The sequence below is a fragment of the Oncorhynchus masou genome, chromosome 30, assembly GCF_036934945.1.
Source record: "Oncorhynchus masou masou isolate Uvic2021 chromosome 30, UVic_Omas_1.1, whole genome shotgun sequence".
In the NCBI taxonomy this organism is placed as follows: Eukaryota; Metazoa; Chordata; class Actinopteri; order Salmoniformes; family Salmonidae; genus Oncorhynchus; species Oncorhynchus masou.
The window spans coordinates 23,115,246-23,141,970 of NC_088241.1; the positions used below are offsets into that span (position 1 = coordinate 23,115,246).

At 42.1% G+C, this 26,725-nt stretch overlaps 1 protein-coding gene across 2 annotated transcripts in view; it reads left to right on the forward strand.

The window, feature by feature from the left end:
- The window catches only part of LOC135522378 (mannosyl-oligosaccharide 1,2-alpha-mannosidase IA-like), a 221,143-nt gene extending 194,746 nt beyond the window's left edge, over window positions 1–26,397 (forward strand). Inside the window, exons 5-12 of one of the 2 annotated variants that reach the window (XM_064948566.1) lie at window positions 3,772–3,865; window positions 9,134–9,261; window positions 10,152–10,245; window positions 11,691–11,806; window positions 15,119–15,338; window positions 18,342–18,514; window positions 22,875–22,990; window positions 24,371–26,397. In XM_064948566.1, coding sequence (XP_064804638.1) covers window positions 3,772–3,865; window positions 9,134–9,261; window positions 10,152–10,245; window positions 11,691–11,806; window positions 15,119–15,338; window positions 18,342–18,514; window positions 22,875–22,990; window positions 24,371–24,515 — 1,086 coding nt within the window. In that variant the 3' untranslated portion in view covers window positions 24,516–26,397. Of the gene's footprint in view, window positions 1–3,771; window positions 3,867–9,133; window positions 9,262–10,151; window positions 10,246–11,690; window positions 11,807–15,118; window positions 15,339–18,341; window positions 18,515–22,874; window positions 22,991–24,370 lie in introns of both variants that reach the window. The other variant, XM_064948567.1, reaches the window with a different exon arrangement.
- The last annotated feature ends 328 nt before the right edge of the window (window positions 26,398–26,725 follow it).

A 26,725-nucleotide genomic window follows, 5' to 3' on the forward strand; every position in this document is an offset into this window, starting at 1 on the left:
TGACTGAAAACACATTCTCATTTAGCTACAGTGGAGAGGAGGAGGGCGTGAGTGAGATGCTGGAGCTGTACTGAAGTCTTGCTCTGCACTATAGAAGGGGGAGGTAGATTTAGATAGATGTGAAAGGGGGCCTGCGACGTTGCATGTGCTCAACGGTAAAGCATACCACAGCTGCCCGCAAAAGGGCTCATGCTGTAATTAACACATAAGGAATTCCTTGCGTAAACAAGGCTTAATAACAGTGTGATATAATTGGAGGTTGTGCACTCTTGTGAGTATGTGTGTGCATGTGTGTTAATATGGCTGTGTGTGTGTGTGTGTGTGTGTGTGTGTGTGTGTGTGTGTGTGTGTGTGTGTGTGTGTGTGTGTGTGTGTGTGTGTGTGTGTGTGTGTGTGTGTGTGTGTGTGTGTGTGTGTGTGTGTAGGTGCGCGTAGGCTTTATAATGACTGTGGGTGTGTGTTTACATGATGCCCATGAACTGCTAGGTTGGTTGAGTAAGGATGGTGGAGAGGGTCATTAGTAATCTCTTTGATAAGAGATGGAGCTGGGGGACCAGAGGGGAAATCTGCAGCTCCCGTCACACATGCACACACACTCATCTTAGCCGTGGATCCTACAGAATGGATTAATGAGCTTCCTCTGTGTGTAAATCCACCCTGGGTCTCCCAGGCCCTTCCAGTACGCTGAGAGGGAAGGAAATTGTGGGAGTTCTGGAGGGCTAGTGGGCCAGCAAAGGACTGGGCCCCCAGCTGCTAGACTCCTCGGGCCACTGTGGTCTCACTGGGAGTTTTATGTCTCTGTGTGGTGTCAATGCCCTGTGAATCTGAGTCATTTGAACTAGTGTGGACTGTGCCGTGGAGTAACATGCAGAGAACTATAGGTAATTGGATTGTAAATATGATCTTGTAGCAGCTGGAAGTAAATGGGCATTTGTCAAGGGCTTGGTTAGCACCTGAGCTTTGCCTTTGGGTGGGTAAGTAGGTGGAAGGATTTGTGCGTGTGCGTGTTACCTATAACAATGATCATTGTGTGCATGTGTGCGTATCTGCACATACACATGAGAACATACATCTGAGTCAAACGTGTATCCATGCACATAATGTGTCCAAATCAGTCATATGCCAGTACATCTGTCTGTAGCCCACTCTGCCTCCTGGTCACAAAAACAAAGACCCAGAAAGGGTGAATCAAGGCCCAGGACAGACCGTGTCCAGGCGCATCCTCAGATGATGGAAATAACGAGCCTTTCTCGGCTCTCAGCTGCAGTCAGAGCTAGCAGTTCGAGTGCCAGAGGCAGGAGAGACATTGTATCATTCACTTACTGTCGGACAAGGGCACGGGCAACTCATATTGGCATTATTGATGATCATAATTCTAATGGCTAGTTACTCTGACATGCATTTATTGCTGCGCCCCAAGTGGCACCCTATTTCCCAGAGCCCTGGTCAAAGGTAGTGCACTAATATAGGAAATATGGTGCCATTTGGGTTGCAAGCCTATATGAACACTTAGCTCTACCAGCTTCCTCCTCCTTCTCACTCACTCTTTTTTTTTTGCTGAGTCACCACGCAGTGAGACGGAGAGACTGCCAAAAAGCACTGTGACACTTTGCAAACACACACACACACACACACACTAGGCTTGGGCGGTATAGAGCCCCACAGTGGAGGTGTCATAATACTTGTAAAACCTAGCGGTCAAACAGGAAAATGGTTCCATTCGTTTTTCTCATAGGGAATTTTAACCACACTAAAAATAAGGCCTGTGTTTCATATAGGCTTACCCTGGCGTGACGTTTTATAACCATGTAAATCTCTCTCGGACAAGGTTACTTTCATCAATACACTCAGCTCTATTTACTCTGATTCAAAAATGTCGATTAGCATCAAAGTAGACATCTTGCAAGACTACAAATCCTTGCACGTCATCTCTAGCTGACACCTTTGCTAACTGGTATTGTGTCAATTTCAAACGTGCACAAGATAGTTCACAGATTTTTCAATTTAAAGACATTTTTATCCAATTTATTCATGATCAAATTGAGATAACATTAGGTAGTTAATCCAGAGATGTGAAACCTTTGCCTCGATTCGGCAGTCTGTCTAGATCACCGTGGCATTTGAGTGTTCATATAGGCTGTAACCCAAATGGCCACATATTATCAAATTGTTTTTTTTACATTTGTTGCTTGTAACTTGTTTTTTTACTTATTTTGTACATATTGTTGCTGCTACCGTCTCTTATAACCCGAAAATAACTTCTGGACAGAACTGCAATTCAGTTCAGTTCTGCAATTACTCACCATGAACTGGCAGAATCCTTTTTCTCCTTTTAACGAGTCCGATGAGCCCGACGTAAATGACATACTGCTTTCCCGGGAAGAGGCCCAGATTCCCGCCATTTGCGTGAAGAGAAGACGGGGACAAATGGGCTGGAGGGCAGGCTGCAAATGCACTTCAATTAACTTTTTGCGAATGCACTTGTAGAAACTTTCAAAGTTCTTGTAGTTTTCCGGATTGACTGACCTTCATGTCTCAAAGTAATGATGGACTGTAATGATGGACTGTTTCTCTTTGCTTATTTGAGCTGTTCTTGCCACCCCTACCATGTCCCAACACAACTGATTGGCTCAAATGCATTAAGAAAGAAAGAAATGCCACAAATTAACTTTTAACAAGGCACACCTGTTAATTGAAATGTGTTCCAGGTGACTACCTCATGAAGCTGGTTGAGAGAATGCCAAGTGTGCAAAGCTGTCATCAAGGCAAAGGGTACTTTGAAGAATCTCAAATATAAAATATATTTGGATTTGTTTAACACTTTTTTGGTTACTACATGATTCCATATGTGTTATTTCATAGTGGTGATGTCTTCACTTTTATTCTACAATGTAGAAAATAATAAAAATAAAGAAAAACCCTTGAAAGAGTAGGTGTGTCCAAACTTCTGACTGGTAGTGTATATATATGATTTTTTTCTCCGCTTGGAAAGAAACAGCACCCTTTGTGTGCACTGCCAGTAATACTGTATACCCCAGTATGGTACGTTATGAAATCTGGACACCGCCCAACCCCAACACACACACACACAAACAAACAAACAATATCCCTCTCTTTTTCTAGTTCTCTCTGTTAGCAGCCTTGCATCTCAATTCTAATAGTCTTTCTCTCACTATTTAATGCTCTCTCTTCTCTCTCTCTACTTCTCTCTCCTTCTTACTCTGTCTCGGCAGGTGATGCAGATTTGTCTGACCTGTTAATCTTACTTTGAGACAGTGCTTCACCCTCCCTTGGCCCTGCTTTCAAGAGGCAGGCAGCAGAGAAGAGTGTAGGTTTAATTGAACTGCTGTGGATTACATCAATAAGATTGCTTTTAATCCTTCTCAGAGCAGCGCCGTCTCTCCGTTGTCCCTGGGTTTGTTATGTTCTACATAATTAGCTTTGTTGAGAGAGGCTGGGAAGCCATCTGGAAAGTATTGGGGCTGGAGCTACACTTTAATTCTACTCTCTGTGTTTGACTACATGAAAGGTTTCTTTCTGAAGAAAGAGTTATTTTGACGGTTCTTTGTTGGGTAAAAACATTCTGTACTTGGAAGTAAAAAGGTTTTTCTTACAGGGGCCAAGATGAAAATATGCCCGTGTTGATGTCACGTGGGAGTGGTGTGTACCTCTGTGGGGCTGGGGGCTGGTTTTTGCACAGTTGTGTGTGCTTCTGTCTTTGTGTGTTTCTGTGAGTGTTTGCTAAGTGTCCCTCCTTCCGTGTTGTTGTAGATGTTCAAGAGGAAAGTGATGGTGCTTGGGGAGAAGCTGCTACCGGCCTTCAACACACCAACGGGTATCCCACGTGGAGTCATCAACCTGGGCAGGTGAGCCTAGTTACCAGTCCCCATGACTCCCTAGCTACAATATCCTATTATAAACACATACTGTATGAGACCTTACCAAAACATTTAGCTGGATTACATTGCATTAAGGTGGTGCATATTTTATACCTCTGTTTGCGTTTGAAATGTTTGACATTTGCGGCCTCGTCTTGGAGCCACAAATGAAATAACGTGTTCAAACTCTGACCTGTGCGATTTTATCGGGATGCAAGACACCCCACACCCCACACCCTTGGGGCGGCAGGGTAGCCTAGTGGTTAGAGCGTTGGACTAGTAACCAGAACCCCCAAGCAAGTTCTGCCCCTGAACAGGCAGTTAACCCACTGTTCCTAGGCCATCATTGAAAATAAGAATTTGTTCTTAACTGACTTGCCTAGTTAAATAAAGGTAAAATAAAAAACATAAAAAATAAACACCCTACATAAACACCCTACATAGTTAAGATACTGTTGTCACAATCCCTCTGGAACCTTCATCACTCCCACCTGTCCCCCATTGTAATGGGTGTGCGTTGGCAGGTGCAGGAGAACGAACTTGGTATAAACAGAGTCATTTAATAAAACTCACAAAACTCCAAAACCAAAATAAACAACAATAATAAAATGGGTACAAAACCTGTCGCGCACCAACACATACTAGCACAAAACATACAATCAAACAATCTCTGACAAGGACATGAGGGGAAACAGAGGGTTAAATACACAACATGTAATTAATGGGATTGGAACTGGGTGTGAAGTAAGACAAGACAAAACCAATAGAAAATGAAAAATGAATCAGTGATGTGCTAGAAGATCGGTGACGTCGAACACCGACCGAACAAGGAGAGGGACCGACTTCGGCGGAAGTCGTGACACCTATTTCCACTGATTTAGTATTTGTATATATGTGCCCTTTGGTTTCCATGGTCTTGTCGATTATTGTTACTATGTCCGTTGGTGCGTGTGAGTACCTGTGCTGTGTGTTTTTGGGCTTTCATGTCCTTGTGGATTGCGCAGATGATTACGGATCTCGTCCTGTGCGTTATTGTGCGTGTGTGTATTTATTCAAGGTACTCCTCACTCTTTTGTTTGGGTTCCAACCCTGTGTTTTTCTTACGTCTTTGTTTGGTCTTCATCCCTGAGCCCTTACACGGCACACCGTAATTTGGGGTATAATAAAAAAAAAACTATTCCGCGTTCCTGCGCCTGTCTCCCAAATCATTAATGCCAACAACTGTAGACTTTTTTTATTATTTTTTATTCTAAAAAGACATCTCTCTGGCACCTCTGCCTGCCACCTGCTTCCAATTAACCCGCCTGTCTAAGCAGACAGTTGCTGGCAAATTGAATTAACTGATTCTAGAGCTAATTCCAGTTAGATGGGCAGGGAGGAATGATTCTCCCCCATTTTATAAATTATAGCCACATAAGTAAAGGAACTTATACAGTATGTACAGAAACTACACAAACACACACACACACAAACAGCAAGGGATTTCATTATAGCTCAGAGAGAAACAATGTTGCCCCATAATGTAGTACACTGATGTACTAGATCTTTAATGTCCTCAAATGCACACACACACAAACACCAAGGGAATTCAGTACAGCACAATTAATATGTTGCCTATGGGCTGACTTGAATACTTGCATGTGATCTTTCATACAGTATATCAGGACTACTTATAGAATACTGCATGTGGTCTTTCATACAGTATATCAGGACTACTTATAGAATACTGCATGTGGTCTTTCATACAGTATATCGGGACTACTTATAGAATACTGCATGTGGTCTTTCATACAGTATATCGGGACTACTTATAGAATACTGCATGTGGTCTTTCATACAGTATATCAGGACTACTTATAGAATACTGCATGTGGTCTTTCATACAGTATATCGTATATCGGGACTACTTATAGAATACTGCATGTGGTCTTTCATACAGTATATCGGGACTACTTATAGAATACTGCATGTGGTCTTTCATACAGTATATCGGGACTACTTATAGAATACTGCATGTGGTCTTTCAGTATATCAGGTATATCTGGGTCTTTCATACAGTATATCAGGACTACTTATAGAATACTGCATGTGGTCTTTCATACAGTATACTTATAGAATACTGCATGTGGTCTTTCATACAGTATATCGGGACTACTTAGAATACTGCATGTGGTCTTTCATACAGTATATCGGGATTACTTATAGAATACTGCATGTGGTCTTTCATACAGTATATCGGGACTACTTATAGAATACTGCATGTGGTCTTTCATACAGTATATCGGGACTACTTATAGAATACTGCATGTGGTCTTTCATACAGTATATCGGGACTACTTATAGAATACTGCATGTGGTCTTTCATACAGTATATCGGGACTACTTATAGAATACTGCATGTGCTCCCAAAAGGCCTCAACACATTGAAGAACCTCAAGCTAAATGCTTTGTAATTAGCGATGCGAACACATTCATACAAGGAGCATAATGAATAATGCATAGAGAAAGCATTGAACATTTGTTTGCAAGTTACTGAATGCAAAAGCTGTTAATTACTTTTGCAAGTTTCCTAAAGTGTGCAATGTACCAATTTACAGTGCCATCATAAAGTATTCACAACCCTTGACTTTTTCCACATTTTGTTGTGTTACTGCCTGAATTTAAAACGGATTCAATTGAAATTGTTTGTCCCTGGCCTACACACAATATCCCATAATGTCAAAGTGTCAAATTTGCTTAACATGTCACATAATACGTTGCATGGACTCACTCTGTGTGCAACAATAGTGTTTGACATGAAAAAAAGACATTGACTATCCCTTTAAGCATGGCAAAGTTATTAATGACACTTTGGATGGTGTGTCAATACACCCAGTCCCTGTAAAGATACAGGCGTCCTTCCTAACTCAGTTGCCGGAGAAGAAGGAAACCACTCAGTGATTTGACCATGAGGCCAATAGTGACTTTAAAAAATAGTTTAATGGCTGTGATAGTAGTTAACCGAGGATGGATCAACAACGTTGTTACTCCATAAAACTCCATAAAACTAACCTAAATGACAGAGTGGAAAGAAGGAAGCCTGTACAGAATATAAATATTCCAAACCATGCATCCTGTTTGCAATAAAAGCCGCTAAAGCCATTCACTCCTAATCGACGGGCCCTGATGTTACTTTAGCTTGAGCAGCTTATGATGGAGCCCCAAACTAATACGAAGTGTATTCATCGGGACTACATCTCTCTCTTTGCTTCACTCCCCTCTATAATTTCTCTTTTTATTTCCATCCTCCGCTAATATGTTCCGTTCCATTCATCCCTTTATCACTTTCCATTAATGTAGGATTAGGTCATGTACTATAATGTATTGTAATGACATTCCATCTCACCTCCTCTGATTAGGTTAGTCATCGTGTCGTCGTAATTTAGACATGGACATACCGCTATTCTGAGGCGGCTGCGAATGTCATCCTCCCAGTGCACTACTTTCATAGCGAAATAAGATGGAAGGATATGGGTTGCATCCGAAACCGCACCTCATTCTCTATATAGTGTCCTATTCGCTATAGTGTATTGCTTTGACCAGAGCCCTTATGGGCCCTGGTCAAAATGATTGCACTATATAGGAACTAGGGTGCCAATTTGGAGGTAGACACAGTTTATTAGTGACCCTGGTTGACTCCAGACTTGGTTGGTGCTCTTGCTTGAGTCTCTAAGATGACCTTAATGCTTTCCTCGCCTCTGCAGAGGTAGACTGGTTATTGATTGGTAAAGCCTCCCACTCTGATCCACAGACAAATGATGCGGTGCATCAGCTAGCATCTGCGCCCTAAATGGCACCCTAAATGGCACCCTATATGGCACCCTATTCACTATATAGTGGATGCCTTTTGACCAGGGCCCAAATGGCTTTGGTCAATATTAGTGTTTTAAATAGGGTGCTATTTGGGATGGCCCTTAGTTTCTGTACTTTCTTCAGCACCAAAATGCACCATTCTGGAGAGTGACAATTGTAATATCTGTCTCCTCGGCTCAGTGCCCTCTGAAAAGCAAGAAAGAAACAAATGATGTGCCGTTGCTCTGGGATATAAAGGAAAACGCATATTGTAGGTGTTGGTGCACTAGAATCGTATAAAGCTTTGGCTCCAAGACACTAAATTGCCTCATAGACAAACCAGGGAACTGCTGAAAGTGACACTGAGGTGAAATTGAATGTTTTTCATTACTGACACTGGTGTTGTTTGTGTATCTGTATAATCTGCCTACATTTTTGTAAGTACAAAGTGTAATTGTAGCATCACATCAAGTTGCAATACTGTTTATTTGCCCATTATTACAATCTAATGAAAAGTTTGCAGAACATCATGATTTAAAAAAAATGCTAGCATGGATTTATTGTCTTGAGTGTGAACCAGTGTGTAACGGTGCGTGTTGACTGTGGTCCTCTCTTGGCGTGGTATGTGCTGTGACACCTGTAATGTCCAGAGTGTGTAACAGTGTGCCAAGTGTGGTCCTCACTTGTCACTGTATGGTTTCTGTTCCTAGTGTGTATAACAGTGTGTGTTGACTGTAACAGTGTGTATAACAGTGTGTGTTGACTGTGGTTTCCTCACTTGTTGACTGTTGCGGTATGGTTTCTGTTCCTAGTGTGTATAACAGTGTGTGTTGACTGTGGTCCTCACTTGTCGCTGTATGGTTTCTGTTCCTAGTGTGTATAACAGTGTGTGTTGACTGTGGTCCTCACTTGTCACTGTTCCTAGTGTGTATAACAGTGTGTTTGACTGTTCCTCACTTGTGCTGTATAACTAGTGTGTATAACAGTGTGTGTTGACTGTGGTCCTCACTTGTCGCGGTATGGTTTCTGTTCCTAGTGTGTATAACAGTGTGTGTTGACTGTGGTCCTCACTTGTCACTGTATGGTTTCTGTTCCTAGTGTGTATAACAGTGTGTGTTGACTGTGGTCCTCACTTGTCGGTACTAGTGTGTATAACAGTGTGTGTTGACTGTGGTCCTCACTTGTCGGTATGGTTTCTGTTCCTAGTGTGTATAACAGTGTGTGTTGACTGTGGTCCTCACTTGTCGCGGTATGGTTTCTGTTCCTAGTGTGTATAACAGTGTGTGTTGACTGTGGTCCTCGCGGTATGGTTTCTCACTTGTATAACAGTGTGTGTTGACTGTGGTCCTCACTTGTCGCGGTATGGTTTCTGTTCCCAGTGTGTGTTGACTGTGGTCCTCACTTGTCCCGGTATGGTTTCTGTTGCAGTGGCACCAGTTGGAGCTGGGGCTGGGCGTCAGCTGGGAGCAGTATCCTGGCGGAGTTTGGAACCCTGCACCTGGAGTTTGTCCACCTGTCAGAGCTCTCCAACAATGGCATCTACACAGAGAAGGTATGTACTACAGTACCCACAATACTGTGAGTGACTTGGGTCGCACAAATCCGGAAGCTTTCCCAGTTAGGATCGTTCAACAGGAATTTCTCAAAAACCGGGGAACTTTGGGGACGTTTTTGCAATTCTGCAACCTCGTGTGTGACTTGTCTGCGACAGAATCTCAGATTTTACTCGGTAAAACATGTTAAACCGTGAGCATCGTATGCTTCTCAGTGCATGGCTCTATGCCATTATCCATGTGTGTTTTTCTTGCTGCAGCCCATACTATTCTTGTCACGAACTTCAAAATGAGCGGACCAAGGCGCAGCGTGCATTGAGTTCCACATATTTTTAATACAAAGTGAAACTAGAAACCAAAACTTACAAAGAACGTGCCGTCATAGTTCCCAAACACTAAGAGCGTCTGCCAAATGACTTAAATGTAATGTAAATGTAACACAGACAATATCCCACAAAGCATGTGGGAGTTAGGGCTTCCTAAATATGATCCCCAACTAGAGGCAACGATTACCAGCTGCCTCTTAATTGGGAACCATACAAAACCACCAACATAGAAATACACATTCTAGAACACCCCCCCTAGTCACACCCTGACCTAAACCACTATAGAGAAGGGCTCTCTATGGTCAGGGCGTGACAATTCTTAAGAACTTCACTTTCGATTCATTTAATGGGTATTTGTGAATGTTTTTAATGGGAATACTGAACATAATGTAAACTTTCATTGGACGATAGCTTTTCCTTTCTAATTTGGCTGTAAGTGTCAACTTCAGGTTACAAGGACATTTAAATCAATTTAGAAGCATATGTGATGCCAAAGTTGAAATCCTCTCGACAGTTATTTTTCCGTTCAGAGCTAATGCCTTTTTTACTGTATTGTGTTGCAGGTTATGAATATCCGAAAGCTGTTGAACAAAATCGAGAAGCCTCACGGTCTCTATCCTAACTTCTTGAGTCCAGTCAGTGGCAACTGGGTCCAACGTGAGTACTGGCCTCCACTGAAGGAGATACAAATGATTATATTATTATCATGGAACATAAGGGCACTGGCCACACTAGTAGACTGGAATTTCTACTAGACAGCCTGAGTGGCATTCTACTAGCCAAAGGTACAAAATCTGTGCCATGCGATATTTGGGGAGACAACATTTCACTCTGCATTTTCTACTAGCCTGGTCTAAAAAAGTGCTATCTGGCTAGGCGGGCTAGCTTAATTTCCATCACCACACTTCACTTGCTGTGTCCACAGGAAAGCGTTTGACAAGCACCGCCTTTTTTAATTGTAGTGCAGCAGTAAATAACGTCTCTGGTTAAACCCAGTCAAAGGCAATTCTGAGACATTTTTTTTTGATACTGTACAGCAACACTATAATTCCACGTTATTACAGTCTAGTCGTCCGTGAACCTGATCTTCTGACTTTCTACACAGTCCTCCGACCTTGCAGGAGCGCTCCTATTTAAATCCTTTGGAGCCTCCTTGTCAGCCATCCATCCCCTTTTCTTCCCTTTTCTTTCTTTCACTATCAATGTCAGTCTCAAGCAGGGATGTAAAATCGCCTCGCTCTGGGTTATTAAAATGATAATGAATCCAATTACCTCGGGGGAATTGAATCTTTTCAGATTCAACTGAAAGGCAGAGGAATGGGAGATGCCTGAGACGGCATCTGAAGATGTGGGCCTGAATGTCCTAATCTGGCTGATTATGGGGATAATTGTTGTTGCGGGTGAATGGTTAATGAAGCAGGTAGATAAGGAGGAGAGGAAGGAGAGGGACTGTGGGTGTTCAGCCCGGCCTGTGTTTTTGTCAGCATGGGCACATTGGGCACAGAGCAGAAACCATGGACTCACACACACATCTCCCCCAGTCTCTGCTGTTCTGTTGTCAAGGGCTAACTGAACGCTGCGTGATAACCTTTCACAGCGTGTTCGGGGTGTGTGGTGGTGGAGGGTAGGTGGGTGGGCGGCGTGCGTGCGTGCATGGATGTGTGTGTAGATGTGTGTGTAGATGTGTGAGCGCACAAAAAAACGTCTCCAACCCAGTATCTTATCCAGATTTGTTAAATTAGCATGAAATTGAGTGGGAGGAAAAATAAACAACAATGACAAGTGTATTCATATCTGAAGTTGTACCAACCAATTCAAATTTTATTTCAATAAAAACCACAACTGTGTGGGTACGTGATAAAGCCAGCCATAATGACAATGTTATTTTCTGTGCTAAGGTTATTCAGAGTATGAATCCACAAGTCAGTCAGTCTGTCATACCCCACAAGAGATTCCCACGTACACTCTGATTCTATTTGACTCATTGGTTATTGGGTTTAGTAAACCCAAGGTCGTCTGAGACTACAGAATAATGTTTGTGAAAAAGACCCTCCCCTGTGTGGAAAATAATGTCGGATTTCTCTCTCTCTTTCCTCTCCCAGATCACGTTTCCATTGGCGGCCTGGGGGATAGCTTCTACGAGTATCTGATCAAATCATATCTGATGTCAGACAAGACGGACGAGGAGGCTAAGAAGATGTACTACAGTGCTCTGGAGGTAGGAGGCATCCCATAGAGCACGCAGAGAGGGAGCTGCCGTCAGGGGGCCGCTCTATCTCAGCAAGCACTGTAGGGGACGGATATCTGCAACACGGAAGGATATGTGGATGGAAGGAACGAAGGACTGGGGTCTGTTATCACTGTAGTTTTAGAATTCAGCGGACTTTTACAGTATATCATAACGAGTATCGGCAACCTGGGTGGCACAAACACACACGCGACACACGTGTGTGTGTGTGTAAGTGTGCGCACAGAGTCACAAACATACGGTCAAACGCGTACGTGAGCAAACACTCTCATACACGCAAGCATGCACATGCACATGCAAATATGGCACCCCTACATGCACGCACACGCTCACTCATACACCACACATACACCCTCACAAACATGGCACGACACACACAACCTCCTCCACACACATACACCTAATCCCTCAGCCATCAATTAGCACAATATCTTCTCCTTAAATACCATTGATGCTCGTCTTTTAGGCTGATGAGACTATTTGCTCATTGGAGGGTCAAGCCAGAGGCAAATACATGAATTATAGACAATCTCTCTCCTGTGGCCTGGTATTTAACATAGTTATAGTTTTCTGGTATCACACCATAGCCACACTGTTTGTGTTTGTATAGTGCTCTCAAGCGTAGCTCTTACAGTATTCATTTGCATTAGTATTCAAATAATGGATTAGCTTTCAAATTAAGGTAGATACTAACTAATAGATACAAAGTGAACGTCCCCTTAGATGCTAATTAAGACACTGTGTGAAATGCCACACATTTCAATTAATCCCAACAACATGGTAACGGCAAACAGCGCCTAATTAGAAACTTCTCACCATATCTGCCCGTAAGGAATGCAGTCATGGGAAAACATGGATTACAGTAGTATTCATATCATTATGAACACCTATTTCCATGACATAGACTGACCAGGTCAATCCAGGTGAAAGCTATGATCCCATATTGATGTCACTTGTTAAATCCGCTTCAATCAGTGTAGCTGAAGGGGAGGAGACAGGTTAAAGAAGGGTGTTTAAGCCTTGAGACAATTGATACATGGATTGTGTATGTGAGTCATTCAGAGGGTGAATGTTCAAGACAGAAGATTTAAGTGTCTCTGAATGGGGTATGGTAGTAGGTGGCAGGTGCACCGGTTTGAGTTTGTCAAGAACTGCAATGCTGCTGGGTTGTTCATGCTCAACAGTTTCCCGTGTGTATCAAGAATAGTATCACCCGAAGTACATCCAGCCAACTTGACACAACTGTGTGAAGCATTGGAGTCGACATGGGCCAGCATCCCTGTGGAACGTTTTTGACACTTTGTAGAGTCCATGCCTCGATGAATTGAGGCTGTTCTCAGGGCAAAAGCGAGAGCAACTCAATATTAGGAAGGTGTTCCTAATGTTTTGTACACTCAGTGTATACTAGTGTACTGGGAAGTTTATGTTTTAATGAGCAGTGTCAAATCTGGGGGTAAGATTTCATAGAAATGCTTGCTAGGTTTTAGGATCGTCGGTTTGATTCCCGCAGGGGCCACCCATTAGAATGACAATGGAAGGGATCGATGTCTTATGTGCTAGAAGCAAGATTAACTTGTTTCAGCTATCTAGGCAGTGGATTGGCCATTTCATAAAAGTTTATGCTATGCATTGCATTCTTATATCCAAACACATAATGAGCAAGAGAGAGAGAGAGAGAAATGAGTCATTGGGTATTGATCTCCTGAGATGCCTGACTCTGTTACCGAACTTTCCAAAGAAAGGCAAACTCTGGCAGGAGAGATTGCACCAGGGAGAGAGAGAGAAACTTCAATAGATTTCCACTTAAAGTCTCCCTCTTTCCCTATTCTCTCTCTCTCTCTCTCTCTCTCTCTCTCTCTCTCTCTCTCTCTCTCTCTCTCTCAGAATAGAATGTCAAGGAGGCTTGACGTCAATTTGCCACAGACCTGTCCATGTGTTATGGGGTGTATAACTAATTCCACACATAAATGCAGACACACATACCAATATGGACATGTTGTTCACAATGGCCATGTGAATAGATAGTATGTCTACAAAAACATGCATCCACAGAGCATTGTGGATAGAAGAAGCCATACTAAAAATTGGGCACACACAAATTGAAGCAGCTGACATTCCCAGCACTGCCATGACACATGTGCTGTAGATAGAAATGTATTCCAGACCTTCCTATTGCTTCTCCAGTATTTCTTCTTAGATCAGACATTAAATTGAAAAACAATTGCAGTCTTTTTTTTTTCCACTTTTTTTTTTCTCAGTGTTTCCCCATGTTGGATTCTTGGTAAACTTTGAACATTGCTATACTAGAGACATGATATATCAGAGGTAATACTATAGTATCTGAGGGATCATTGAGAAGGGTTGCTACATCAGAAATTAGTGGTTATGTGTAGGAGTCAGATTGCTTTGGGAAAGTGGAAAGGGAGACGGGTGGAGATCTTGGAAACTAACAATGTCACTGAGAGAGAGAGGGTAATGTATAACGTTTACATTTTCTCAGGATATGTTATTGTTAGCCATCAGGGATCCTCTGGAAGGAGGAGAGACACAGTCTGGTATCAATCACCATGACAGCCTTGATTTGGGGAGGAGTGAGCACTTTGGGGCAGAGGTCAGGTCAGATGAAGTGAGGGAGAACAGATATCACTAAGGTTCTGTATAGCAACAGAGATGCATTGTCTGTTCAGATGTGGAGGAGGAGACTCAGCCTTGGACGAAGGGTTAAATATCAGTGCTTGTGTGAAATGTTGTTTGTCTGAGTTACAGCTGTGTCAACCCTTTGGGAAGAATTAAACTTGGTTAAGCTTCTCTAGTGTCCATGAGTTATTTACTCTGAAAACAAGAACCTAACACCCATCTCAGTTTCAGAGTAACAGAAGCATTCAGAACCCACAGAGTTGAGATCATACATATAGAATACTAGAAAAACATGCCTGGATTAAATGTATAAGGTAGAAAAGCTGTGTTCTACTGTATGTGAATGGAGGTGTTTCTCTGTGTGTGTGTGTGTGTGTGTGTGTGTGTGTGTGTGTGTGTGTGTGTGTGTGTGTGTGTGTGTGTGTGTGTGTGTGTGTGTGTGTGTGTGTGTGTGTGTGTGTGTGTGTGTGTGTGTGTGTGTGTGTGTCCCGCGGTCTAGTATAAAAGCTAACCATGTTTCCCCATCATAGTTCCAGCAGGATGCAGAGCAACGCAGAGTTGAAAAAAAATGCTTTAGTGTGCAGCCAGTTAATATAGATTTATCTGTGTCTCACCCATTTATAAATGTCAACCCCCCCCCCCCAGGCTATCGAGGCTAACCTGGTGCAGAAGTCCCCTGGCGGGCTGACCTACATGGCGGAGTGGAGGGGGGGCATCCTGGACCACAAGATGGGCCACCTGGCCTGCTTCTCCGGGGGCATGGTGGTGATCGGAGCGGACGACGGAGCTCCAGAGAAGAGACAGCACTACCTGGACCTGGCTGCAGAGATTACGCACACCTGCCATGAGAGCTACAGTAGATCTGGTGAGGAGGACTGGGAAGGCATTGAGTATAGGACATCTGTGTGACCAAGGACAGGTATGAGTTGAGTATTTAAGGATATTGGATATCCAATGTCTGGATGCTGCTCTGGGTATTCAGAGCAATTGTAGCTTTTCCTGTTATCGTGCAGGACATTATCAAGTCATTAAAATTCCATTGCTGTTAGACTATCTTGTTAAGTGAAGGAATTGTACATGGAAGGTTCTCTTTGGTAAAAGAGGTAAATTGGTCAATCAAAAAGAATGGAGGATCAAGTCACTCTTCATATAATTAATTAAAATGCCTTTATTTGTACGCCATTTTCAATGGAGACAAAGATTTAAAAACTCTGAAGTGTTTCGGCTGCATGGCCTTTGTCAGGGAGAGGTGGAGTCATATTGGACATAAAACAATCTGCAGCCAATTTACATTTCATTTCCCCCTGAATAAACCAGAGAATCACTCCTAGCTGGAAGCTACACCTCAAAAGCTGGATGTAAGGCTTAATAGGGAGCTGCAGAACCTCATGTCTCTGGTGTGAGGAATGAAAGTTATTCAAAATTATTCTTTGTCATCTTTCGGCATTTCAGTGTGCACTCATCCTGTCCTACCAGACCTCTTTTAAAAGCAGTACTCCTTTGAAAGCAGTCAGTGGTGATTCAGAATGGAGAGAAATACCAAGATGTCCGTCATTTGTAGAATAAACAGAGAATGAGAGTCGGACGCCACAGGCAAATTATTTGTAGTACAACTCAACCTGGAGAGGGCGAAAATCAAACAAGACCAAGACCAAGATCCTCAAGTCTTGATTCCACACACACAGTAAAATCACAAGAGTTAATTTTACAGTATTTTTTGGTTTATATGGTCCCAAACCCATTTTGTGTTAAAAACCATTCAGATCATGGTGTTCATATGAACAACACCAAATGGAGTAAATATCAAACTCAAAAGAGTTGCATAAATTGAACTCCAATTGCCATTTTACATTTTTCCGTATTGCTTTTAATCAACTTCCTTGCCATTTTACATTTTTCCGTATTGCTTTTAATCAACTTCCTTGCCATTTTACATTTTTCCGTATTGCTTTTAATCAACTTCCTTGCCATTTTACATTTTTCCGTATTGCTTTTAATCAACTTCCTTGCCATTTTTTTGGGCCCTGACACTTCACGGAAATATATTCTTCGGAATCAATTTTGAGTGTTTCCACCACAGGGTGAGCAGACTGGATTCATCCTGAAAATACAGCTAATGTGACTCATCGCATAACAGGTTTCTCGATATACTTAGAAGACGTTTGATCTCCCCACTCAAAAGGCGCCACCTCCTTTTTATTGCCATCCTCTGCTTTTTTTTCATTTGTCATTCTTCTTTTTTCCCTTCTCATTAGAGGGCTACTCAATATTTCACTTCAGAGCCTCTTAGCTTCTGTTGGATTGGATGCCTTTGGAGTGAGAAAGGAGGTTAAAAGGGTTTCTCCTTCTGCCGCTCCTCTCTGAGTCTGGATCTGTGCCATCAACACAACAGGGCCGGCTGGCCCCCGTCTTCTCGCCAAGACAAGGCAGGCCAGGCAGCATTGGGGCTATCGATTCAGACATGAGAGAAAATGTCTGAAAGTTTTCCATCATTGGCTAATGTGCCTCGCTGTTGGGGAGGAGATGAAGGTTGGATCGGAGTTGATGTATAGAAACATAAAACAGTCAATAGTTCAAAAGACAGATGGGCTCTCTGTTCTCAAAAAGAAGAAAGAAGAAAGAAAGTTGGAGTCGGAATGTGTGCTGGAATAGAAAGGAGATGATGTCAAGGAGGGAAATGCCACCACTGCCATTGTTGCTCTCATTCCTCTCCTGCCAGATGGGATGTTGTGACTACAGTGAGAAAGTCCAAAAATGGATGTAGCAACTAAGGATTGCCCCTTTAACAGGCAAGTGACCTTCATACGGCAGAACTATGTCCCCATTTGAACGTGATCCATCGTCCTGTCAGAACATTCTTTTTATTCTGTCCCGCAAAATCGTTCCCTTGTCCCACAGTTGAGCTTTTTAGATGTGGTCGCCCGAATTCCACCAGTGGAAGTTTTGCTACTGCAACATGTGACACCATCTTTTCGTATGTGACACCATCTTTTCGTATGTGAGGGGAACTGCAACATGTGACACCATCTTTTCGTATGTGACACCATCTTTTCGTATGTGAGGGGAACTGCAACATGTGACACCATCTTTTCGTATGTGAGGGGAATAACATTATTTCAACCCCACGTGTGAACTTGCAATTCCACATGTGAAATATTCGCAAACTGCAATTCACATGTAAGGTGAAAGCATGTTATTCTCCTCATGTGAAAAGATGGTGTTAACATGTGAAATATAATTTCACGTGAAATTTAAGCTTAACATGTGCGTGTGATTTCACATGTGAAAATGCGAATGTGACACGTTTTTTTTTTTTGACCTTGCAAATATCCCACTAGGGTTTGGTGAAAAAACACTATGTAAAACATGCGTCATGTGACATACGTAGTAATACACACACATCCTGATTGCGGTTCAAAATGTGAAATGTTGCCATGCCAATGGTCTTACCCTGAATTTACCCAGAATAGCAACCATTGTGCTACTGTAGATGGGAATCCTGTTCACATGCTGTCGCTATGGCCTTCCAGAGTGGCAGCCGGCTAACAGAGAGAGAATGTGTAGGCCATCTGGATTACAAGACCAACTGGGGAACTGGTCTTTATTGTGGAGCTCATTTTCCATGACTTTTTCGAGCGTAATGTTGGATTCGTGACTGTGTGCCAGGGATATATTATTTATAATGTGTTGCTAATTCACCCACAGCTATGTTGTTCGTTTAGATTTCTTTTTCACTACCTCAGAAGACTGATTGAACAAACGATTAACTTAAATATAAATTGACTCAAATAAAATTCCTCATCCCTCATGTTTTTTTTAAGTACATCATTTAATCTGTTCACTCTGTGTCTCTCTAATCTCCCTTTAGCTACGAAATTAGGGCCCGAGGCATTCCGATTCGACGGTGGGGCAGAAGCCACGGCGACCAGACTGAGTGACAGATACTACATCCTGCGGCCAGAGGTCATCGAGAGCTACATGTACATGTGGAGGTTGACCCATGACCCCAAGTACCGGGAGTGGGGCTGGGAGGCAGTGGAGGTGAGTCACGCAGACGTTAACGTTGCACGGTCTTCATGCTGCAGCCATAATGTCACTAAAGTAATGACTTGTAACTCTAGTACTTTATCTCCAAAATATCTTCTGGTTTTATTTGTTACATTTTGTTGAGCAATGAGTTTAAACTGAGTGGAGATCTGGTGCTTATCACTAAAGTGCATTTAACAAGGATGTTTAAAAGAACAATAAAACAGTGATTCTAGAATGTGTTCTTGAAATATGATTTAAAAACACATTCAGATGTCGGATCTTAACACGATCACTCTTGTGGCAGAGAATGTTCCTGCTGCATCAGGAAATTCAAAAACGAGTCCCTGAAAAACAGCAGCTGTCCTTTCTCCATGTGGGGGGCAGTCGAATCATTCGAACATTATCAAAATAATGTTCTCTCTTGCTCGCTTAAACGCTAGGCCTAGGTCCTATTACTGCAACATTCAAATGTACAAAAATGTATCTGAAATGCAGCCGTACACATCAACTGTCGTTTTATCATTTTATATAGCTTAATAACATAAGATAAATATTGGTCTACACTAGGTTACATCATACAAGTTTCAAGTGGATCCAAAGGTAAAAATGTAGTTCAGTCGTGGCCTGAGGTGGTCTAGCTGCTAGGGCTGCTGCCTTCAGCTCTCATATATAGGCCTACCATCTAGGTCTACCACGCCTTTCTGGCACAAATACAGTTGAAGTCAGACTTTTACATACACCTTTAGACAAATACATTTAAACTCAGTTTTTCACAATTCCTGACATTTAATCCCAGTAAAAAAATCCCTGTTTTAGGTCAGTTAGGATCACCACTTTGTTTTAAGAATGTGAAATGTAAGAATAAAATTAGAAAGAATGATTGATTTCATTTATTTATTTCATCACATTCCCAGTGGATCTAAAGTTTACATACACTCAATTAGTATTTGGTAGCATTGCCTTCAAATTGTTTAACTTGGGTCAAACATTTTGGGTAGCCTTCCACAAGCGTCCCACAATAAGTTGGGTGAATTTTGGCCCATTCCTCCTGACAGAGCTGGTGTAACTGAGTCAGGTTTGTAGGCCACCTTGCTCAGAATTGCTTTTTCAGTTCTGCCCACATATTGTCCATAGGATTGAGGTCAGGGCTTTGTGATGGCCACTCCAATACCTTGACTTTGTTGTCCTTCAGCCATTTTGCCACAACTTTGGAAGTATGCTTGGGGTCATTGTCCATTTGGAAGACCCATTTGCGACCAAGCTTTAACTCCCTGACTGATGTCTTGAGATGTTGCTTCAATATATCCACATAATATTCCTTCTCATGATGCCATCTATTTTGTGAAGTGCACCAGTCCCTCCTGCAGCAAATCACCCCCAAAACATGATGCTGCCACCCCCGTGCTTCACGGTTGGGATGGTGTTCTTCGGCTTGCAAGCCTCCCCCATTTTCCTCCAAACAAAACAATGGTCATTATGGCCAACCAGTTCTATTTTTGTTTCATCAGACCAGAGGACATTTCTCCAAAAAGTACAATCTTTGTCCCCATGTGCAGTTGCAAACTGTAGTCTGGCTTTTTTATGGTGGTTTTGGAGCAGTGATTTCTTCCATGCTGAGCGGCCTTTTAGGTTATGTCGATATATGACTCGTTTTACTGTGGATATAGATACTTTTGTACCTGTTTCCTCCAGCATCTTCACATGCTGTTGTTCTGGGATTGATTTGCACTTTTCGCACCAAAGTACGTTCATCTCTAGGAGACAGAACGAGTCTCCTTCCTGAGCAGTATGATGGCTGCATGGTCCCATGGTGTTTATATTTGCGTATTATTGTTTGTACAGATGAACGTGGTACCTTCAGGCGTTTGGAAATTGCTCCCAAGGATGAACCATACTTGTGGAGGTCTAAAGTTATCCTTCTGTGGTCTTGGCTGATTTTGTTTTAATTTTCCCTAGATGTCAAGCAAAGAGGCACTAAGTTTGAAGGTAGGCCTTGAAATACATCCACAGGTACACCTCCAATTGACTCAAATGATGTCAATTAGCCTATCAGAAGCTTATAAAGCCATGACATAATTTTCTGGAATTTTCCAAGTTGCTTAAAGAGACAGTCAACTTAGTGTATGTAAGCTTCTGACCCACTGGAATTGTGATGCCGTGAATTATAAGTGAAATAATCTGTCTGTAAACAATTGTTGGAAAAATGACTTGTTTCATGCACTAAGTAAATAGTTTTGGCAAAAACAAACTATAGTTTGTTAACAAGGAATTTGTGGAGTGGTTGAAAAACGAGTTTTAATAACTCCAACCTAAGTGTATGTAAACTTCTGACTTCAACTGTAAATCAATCTCCCGATTGACTTGATTTATTTACACATGTCAAATATTATTCCAGGGATATTTTACCCCTGATCTTGATAAGAAATGACCATACCAGACACTTTAGGAGAACATAAATAGGAAACAAATAAAATAATAACAATAGGTTACACCAACAGTTTCCATTCATACAGTGTTGGGTAATTGCCATTGTAGAATTTTGATGGTAAATGATTAAATAGTTTATTTCGATTGCACAGAATGTTTGTCAAATACATAAATCGCCCATCTGTTCAAAAAGGACTAAGTTGTTCTGATTACAGTACCAACCGTGTGTGTTGAATTTAGTCAATCACTGAACTGACCAACTGAGCTAATTGATCAGTTCAGTGATTGACTAAATTCAACACACCTGGTCTTTCAGGTCGGTTAAAAAAAAAAAAACAGAATACACTGCGGCTCTCTAGGAATAGGGTTGCCTACCGCAAACTGTTAACCTTCGAGTTGTTTCGGTTTTAACCCTGTAACCCAGGGGTGTCCAACTCATTCCATGGAGGGCCTAGTGTCTGCAGGTTTGAGTTTTTTACTTTCAATTAAGCCCTAGACAACCAGGTGTGGGGAGTTCCTTACTAATTAGTGACCTTAATTCATCAATCAAGTACAAGTGAGGAGCGAAAACCCACAGACACTCGGCCCTCCGTGGAATGAGTTTGACACCTGTGCTGTAACCCTGTGCAATTCATCCTGTAAATGTGCAAAATTAATGCTTCAAAAAAATACATTCATCCATGAGTCAAAGGGTAGTGGGCCGGATTCGAAGCCATGCCGACTCTGGCATACAGTGGGGCAAAAAAGTATTTAGTCACCCACCAATTGTGCAAGTTCTCCCACTTAAAAAGATGAGAGAGCCCTGTAATTTTCATCATAGGGACACTTCAACTATGAGAAAAAAATATCCAGAAAATCACATTGTAGGATTTTTAATTAATACTTTTTTTGCCCCACTGTATGTGTGCCAGGGTTAGTGGCTGTAGGACCACATAGACACTGAGAAAACCAATAATTTATTATACCTGTTGCTTGCCTTCAACATATAATAAAACAATAGATTTTTTTTATTACTGATTATCCTCCTGCGACAAAAGGGGTCAAATTAAGATCTGACATCTGTACTGGTCTCTATCCATACATATTCTCTCGAGGAACTAATGTACAGTACATATAATTGAACACGGTCAAGGCACTGCGATGCTACATCTGACAAGGCAGTGTGAGGGCAGAACTAGCCAGGCTGATTAGCATATTATTACCCCTTGACAAAGACAGACTAATGCACCATAATTAACACAGACCCCCGTTCTTGCTGTTGGATCTGCACGAGAAGAAGCAAAGTGTGGGTTTTTGCCGACCTTTGTGCCCCATGATTAATGCATGTGTCAACCCTGTCAGTCTGATCACACAGGATGAATGCTACATCTATCATCCCAACCCCCGTTGCAACGGCGAAGGTGTCCTTTCTACAGCCACATTATTAGCTCTGCCCCCATTTACCACCTCGACCCCAACCTCTTGTTCTCACTCGTGCTGCTGGACGCCGTTGAATATGGTATAAGGTGCCCCAGACAAGACATTAATACAAGTAGGCTTTGTGTTTGGTGTCGTATGAGGTGAATGTGCTGTGAGGTAAAAGAGGGTGTTTGAGGACATGGTACTAGGTTGACGCATCTCTCTCTGGTTCTCCATAAACAACCCATGTTCCCTTATAAAGGCCCTGCTACGCTACGTCTGACAAGGCTGACGTGAGGGCAGAACTAGCCAGGATGATTAGCACATGACCACCCCCTTGACAAACGCTCCCTTATTCAAGGTTGCCCAACTCCAGCACTTGAGAGCTGCAGTCCTACTACCGAAGCTTGATTTGATATGAATTGCAGTCATTACGTCGATAGGTAGGAAGATGTTGTCTGTGCCCATTGGCTGACTACTGTTATAATACATGTCCATTTTGACATGAACATCCCTCCTGCACTCTTCTTTCTATTCTTCTCCCCAGGCTCTGGAGCAACACTGCAGAGTCGAAGCTGGTTTCTCTGGGATCCGAGACGTTTACGCCCAGACAGTCAGCCACGATAACATGCAACAAAGCTTTTTCCTCTCCGAGACACTCAAGTAAGTGTAACACGGCCAGTCAAACACTTTGCTTTTTAGACGGCTACAGAGCTTATTCCGCTAAGTGTAAATGGCATATACAGTTTCTGAGAAGTAGTAGGAGTAGGTCGCCCTTCCGCATCTGCGGTGAAAGGTGGCAAAGCTAGGGAGGGGTTTGTCGGTCCACGAGACATCCCGAAAAATCTGTCTTCTCACGAAAAGTAGTAGTTTGACCCCTCTATGGAAAGATGAGACTCTCACAAACATGTACATGTCGGTTGTTTCGCTCTAGGACGCCCACAAGCCTCACAAGAAAATAACAAAGAAAATATTTCCTAATCTTTCTTATATCTCTCAGATATAGGAGAGACAGTTCAGAACAAACTTATTTTAGATTATTTTTTTGGGGTGGGGGGGGGACAATCTGTTTGTTTGTCCATGTATGAATTTGTTATTCAATGCATTTCTATGGGCTAATAGCAATAAGGACAAATTCAATGTTTCATAAATGAATTGTTACCTTAAAGTAAAATAATTGATACCTTAAAGGATCCTAAAACTTAAAATCAAATAGATAAATGATCCTTGGTATGACCATCTTAAAACAATTCCATACGTTAGCTTAGTAGAACCCCCATCCCTCTGGCTTAGACTCTATAGGGTCTTAATGCATTAATCATTTTTTTCTCATTAGCTTTGGTATACACTTTCCGCCCTATCGACGTTCCTGTCCATCGTGAGAACACTCACATTAGTCTTAAGATATTCACACAATATGTTGAGTGCACTCAAGCATAGTATCTTCATTTCGACATTTACAGACAAACCCTTTCAATGGTGTTTTTTTTTATCACGAAAGGAAAAGAAATGGAGTAATTCCCATTCTGATTCAGCTGAAAGACTCCATCTTGCCCCCCTCTCAGACTCCGAGTTTGCGCTGGGCTGGTTAGGTGCTGTGGACAATCCACATTGTGATGATGTATCAGACCTAATAGAGCCATGAGGAACTTGTGAGTGCCGTCTGGGCCCCCTTAGATAAAGAACCCTTAAAAACGTTGGGGGGGGGGGGGGGGAATGAAGCACACGCTTCTTTAAATAAAGGACACGCGTCACCTTGCGGTTGTTCATCATTTATTGTATTCGTCAATAATTCATTCAGTAGTCGTGAGACATGACTAAAGAGACTTGTTTTACGAAAGCAAAGAATGTCATGTCGTTACATCAGTAGTTCATCTATCACTGCCCAACCATGATTAAAACATGTTTTATTGGCTCATACAATAGTATTATAGCCATTATGTATTTGTTTAGATGTCCGTAGTCTAGGAGAAAACTAGCCAGGGAATCCTTTATTCTAGCCGTTCGTTTCCCCCAGACACTGACACTGTTTGTCCCTCTCAGGTATCTATACCTGCTTTTCTCTGACGATGACCTGCTTCCTCTGGAGGACTGGGTGTTCAACACGGAAGCTCACCCCCTGCCCGTCGTCCGCAAGAGCTGCCTACAGGGGGAGGGAGGGACACACGACAAGACAACCTCGGAGTAGCAGCCTGCTGTACAACCACTGCACAACTCACCTGCATACAGACACAGAGTAACACGTATTCTTACATCACATGCATACAAACGCACACACATAGACACACACATGACAACATTACACACAGCTAACCCCACCACAACAAAATGCAGGGCCAGCGTCCCTTGGGCCCTGTCACAGACTTTCAATTCCTTTCCAGTAAAGGATCTTGTCGTATACGCTGTGATTGTATATCCTTGAGCCGGGCCGGGACTACTTCCTGCCGGCATTACTTTCTGTGGACAATCAAGACGAACATGATTTTCATGAAAAGAGCACCTTTTTTCTTTCCTTCTTTCCTCTGTGAGGAAACCAAGAGTATCTTGCAGACCCAAATGTAATGGGAGGAGTGTTATGGGCCATATTGTGAGAGAGAGAGAGAAAACCACTGAGCTTTTTCTTTAATCGATTGCGGTGAAAAACAGAATCAATGATTTCACTTGATCTTGTCATTGCTTTTTTTTTCTGGCTTTTTTCTCTGTCTCTTTGACCAAAGTTGTTTGTTGTTTTGTTCACCCCCTCATAATTCCCTAAACATATTATTTTGTGGTGAGATTTGACCAATAGTAAGATGACAGACTAATATGGAGTGTTGAATGGTGTTGAATATTAAAATGCATAGACAATTGTGAAATGTAATACTCAAAATCAACCTTAGATGATTGTTTATTCAGAGTTTCTTTGCAGAAACAGGTTAAAGGAATATAATAACAGACATGGGGGAAAATTGAAAACGGAGGAGGTTGTTGGAGAGAGGGAGTGTCTCACATTTGTTCTTTATCATTTGTTTTGAGTACAATACTGGTGACATATTTTCACAAGGCCAAGTCTGTGTTGAATCCTCCTCACCGCCTTTCAGAGCGTAACTTCACATTGTGTGAGTCCTGTGACTTTAACACAAGTGTCAGTCCTGTTATTGTAACACAAGTTACTGTAGCACTGTAGAACGGGTGTCAGTCCTGTGGCCAACATCGTAACACAAGTGTCAGTCATATTACTGCAACACTATAGAACGAGTGTCAGTCCTGTGGCCAACATCGTAACACAAGTGTCAGTCATATTACTGCAACACTATAGAACGAGTGTCAGTCCTGTGGCCAACATCGTAACACAAGTGTCAGTCATATTACTGCAACACTATAGAACGAGTGTCAGTCCTGTGGCCAACATCGTAACACAAGTGTCAGTCATATTACTGCAACACTATAGAACGAGTGTCAGTCCTGTGGCCAACATCGTAACACAAGTGTCAGTCATATTACTGCAACACTATAGAACGAGTGTCAGTCCTGTGACTAAAACACAAGTCTCAATCCTGTTACTGTAACACAAGCAGTCACAACCACCCAAGAGGCAATATCACCACAACTAGTCCTAGTTACCTACTATGACTGGGATCAAATATGCTTGCCAAAGTTAACAGCCCTCATCGAGAGCTCCAGCTCTCTCAAATCCACAGTGGGGAAAGTTAGGCTTGAGGTTAAGGGTTTGCTAAAATGTACACCGTTGAGGGGAATGTGAATGGCGCTTTCCTATTTCATCCTTATTCGTATCATCACTGCTGTCCAATACAGTTGTGGAGAGAATGTGCTGTACATACCTGGATGAATGTAATGGACCCCTGTATTAGCTTATCTTCAGTTTATTTTGTGATTTATTTCACTTAATTCCATAATTATTTTCATTTCTTTTTAATTTGCTTCCCTCAGGTGTTTCTGTAAAAGAGGAAAAATGTTTGACTTTAATTATAGTTCTGGTTGATATTAATTATTGTTATTACTTATCTTTCATTGTTGAATATTTTCAAATACTGATAAAAGACCTGTGCAACTTTGTACATTTAAAGCAACTTCATTTGCTTTGTCTGGATTTTTTGTTGTTGTCTGTCCCTAATATAACTGCTTATGGTTATTACTGTATGAAGTGTAAAATCTGTTTGACCTCACCTTCCAACACATTGACGAGGTGTATTTCCAGAATACACAGCTGTCAACTTAACCTATTGATGTGGAAGACCTAAGAGCTTCGCCATACTTCACATATGAAACCTCATCACGTATCTTTACCAACAATGCTGAAAATCTGCAAAGCTCCTAAGCTCTGCTTTCTGTAGCTTTGTGCTCCAGGTCTACCAATACAACGTTTCCTATACCTTAGCAACCAAGACTGTCAATATC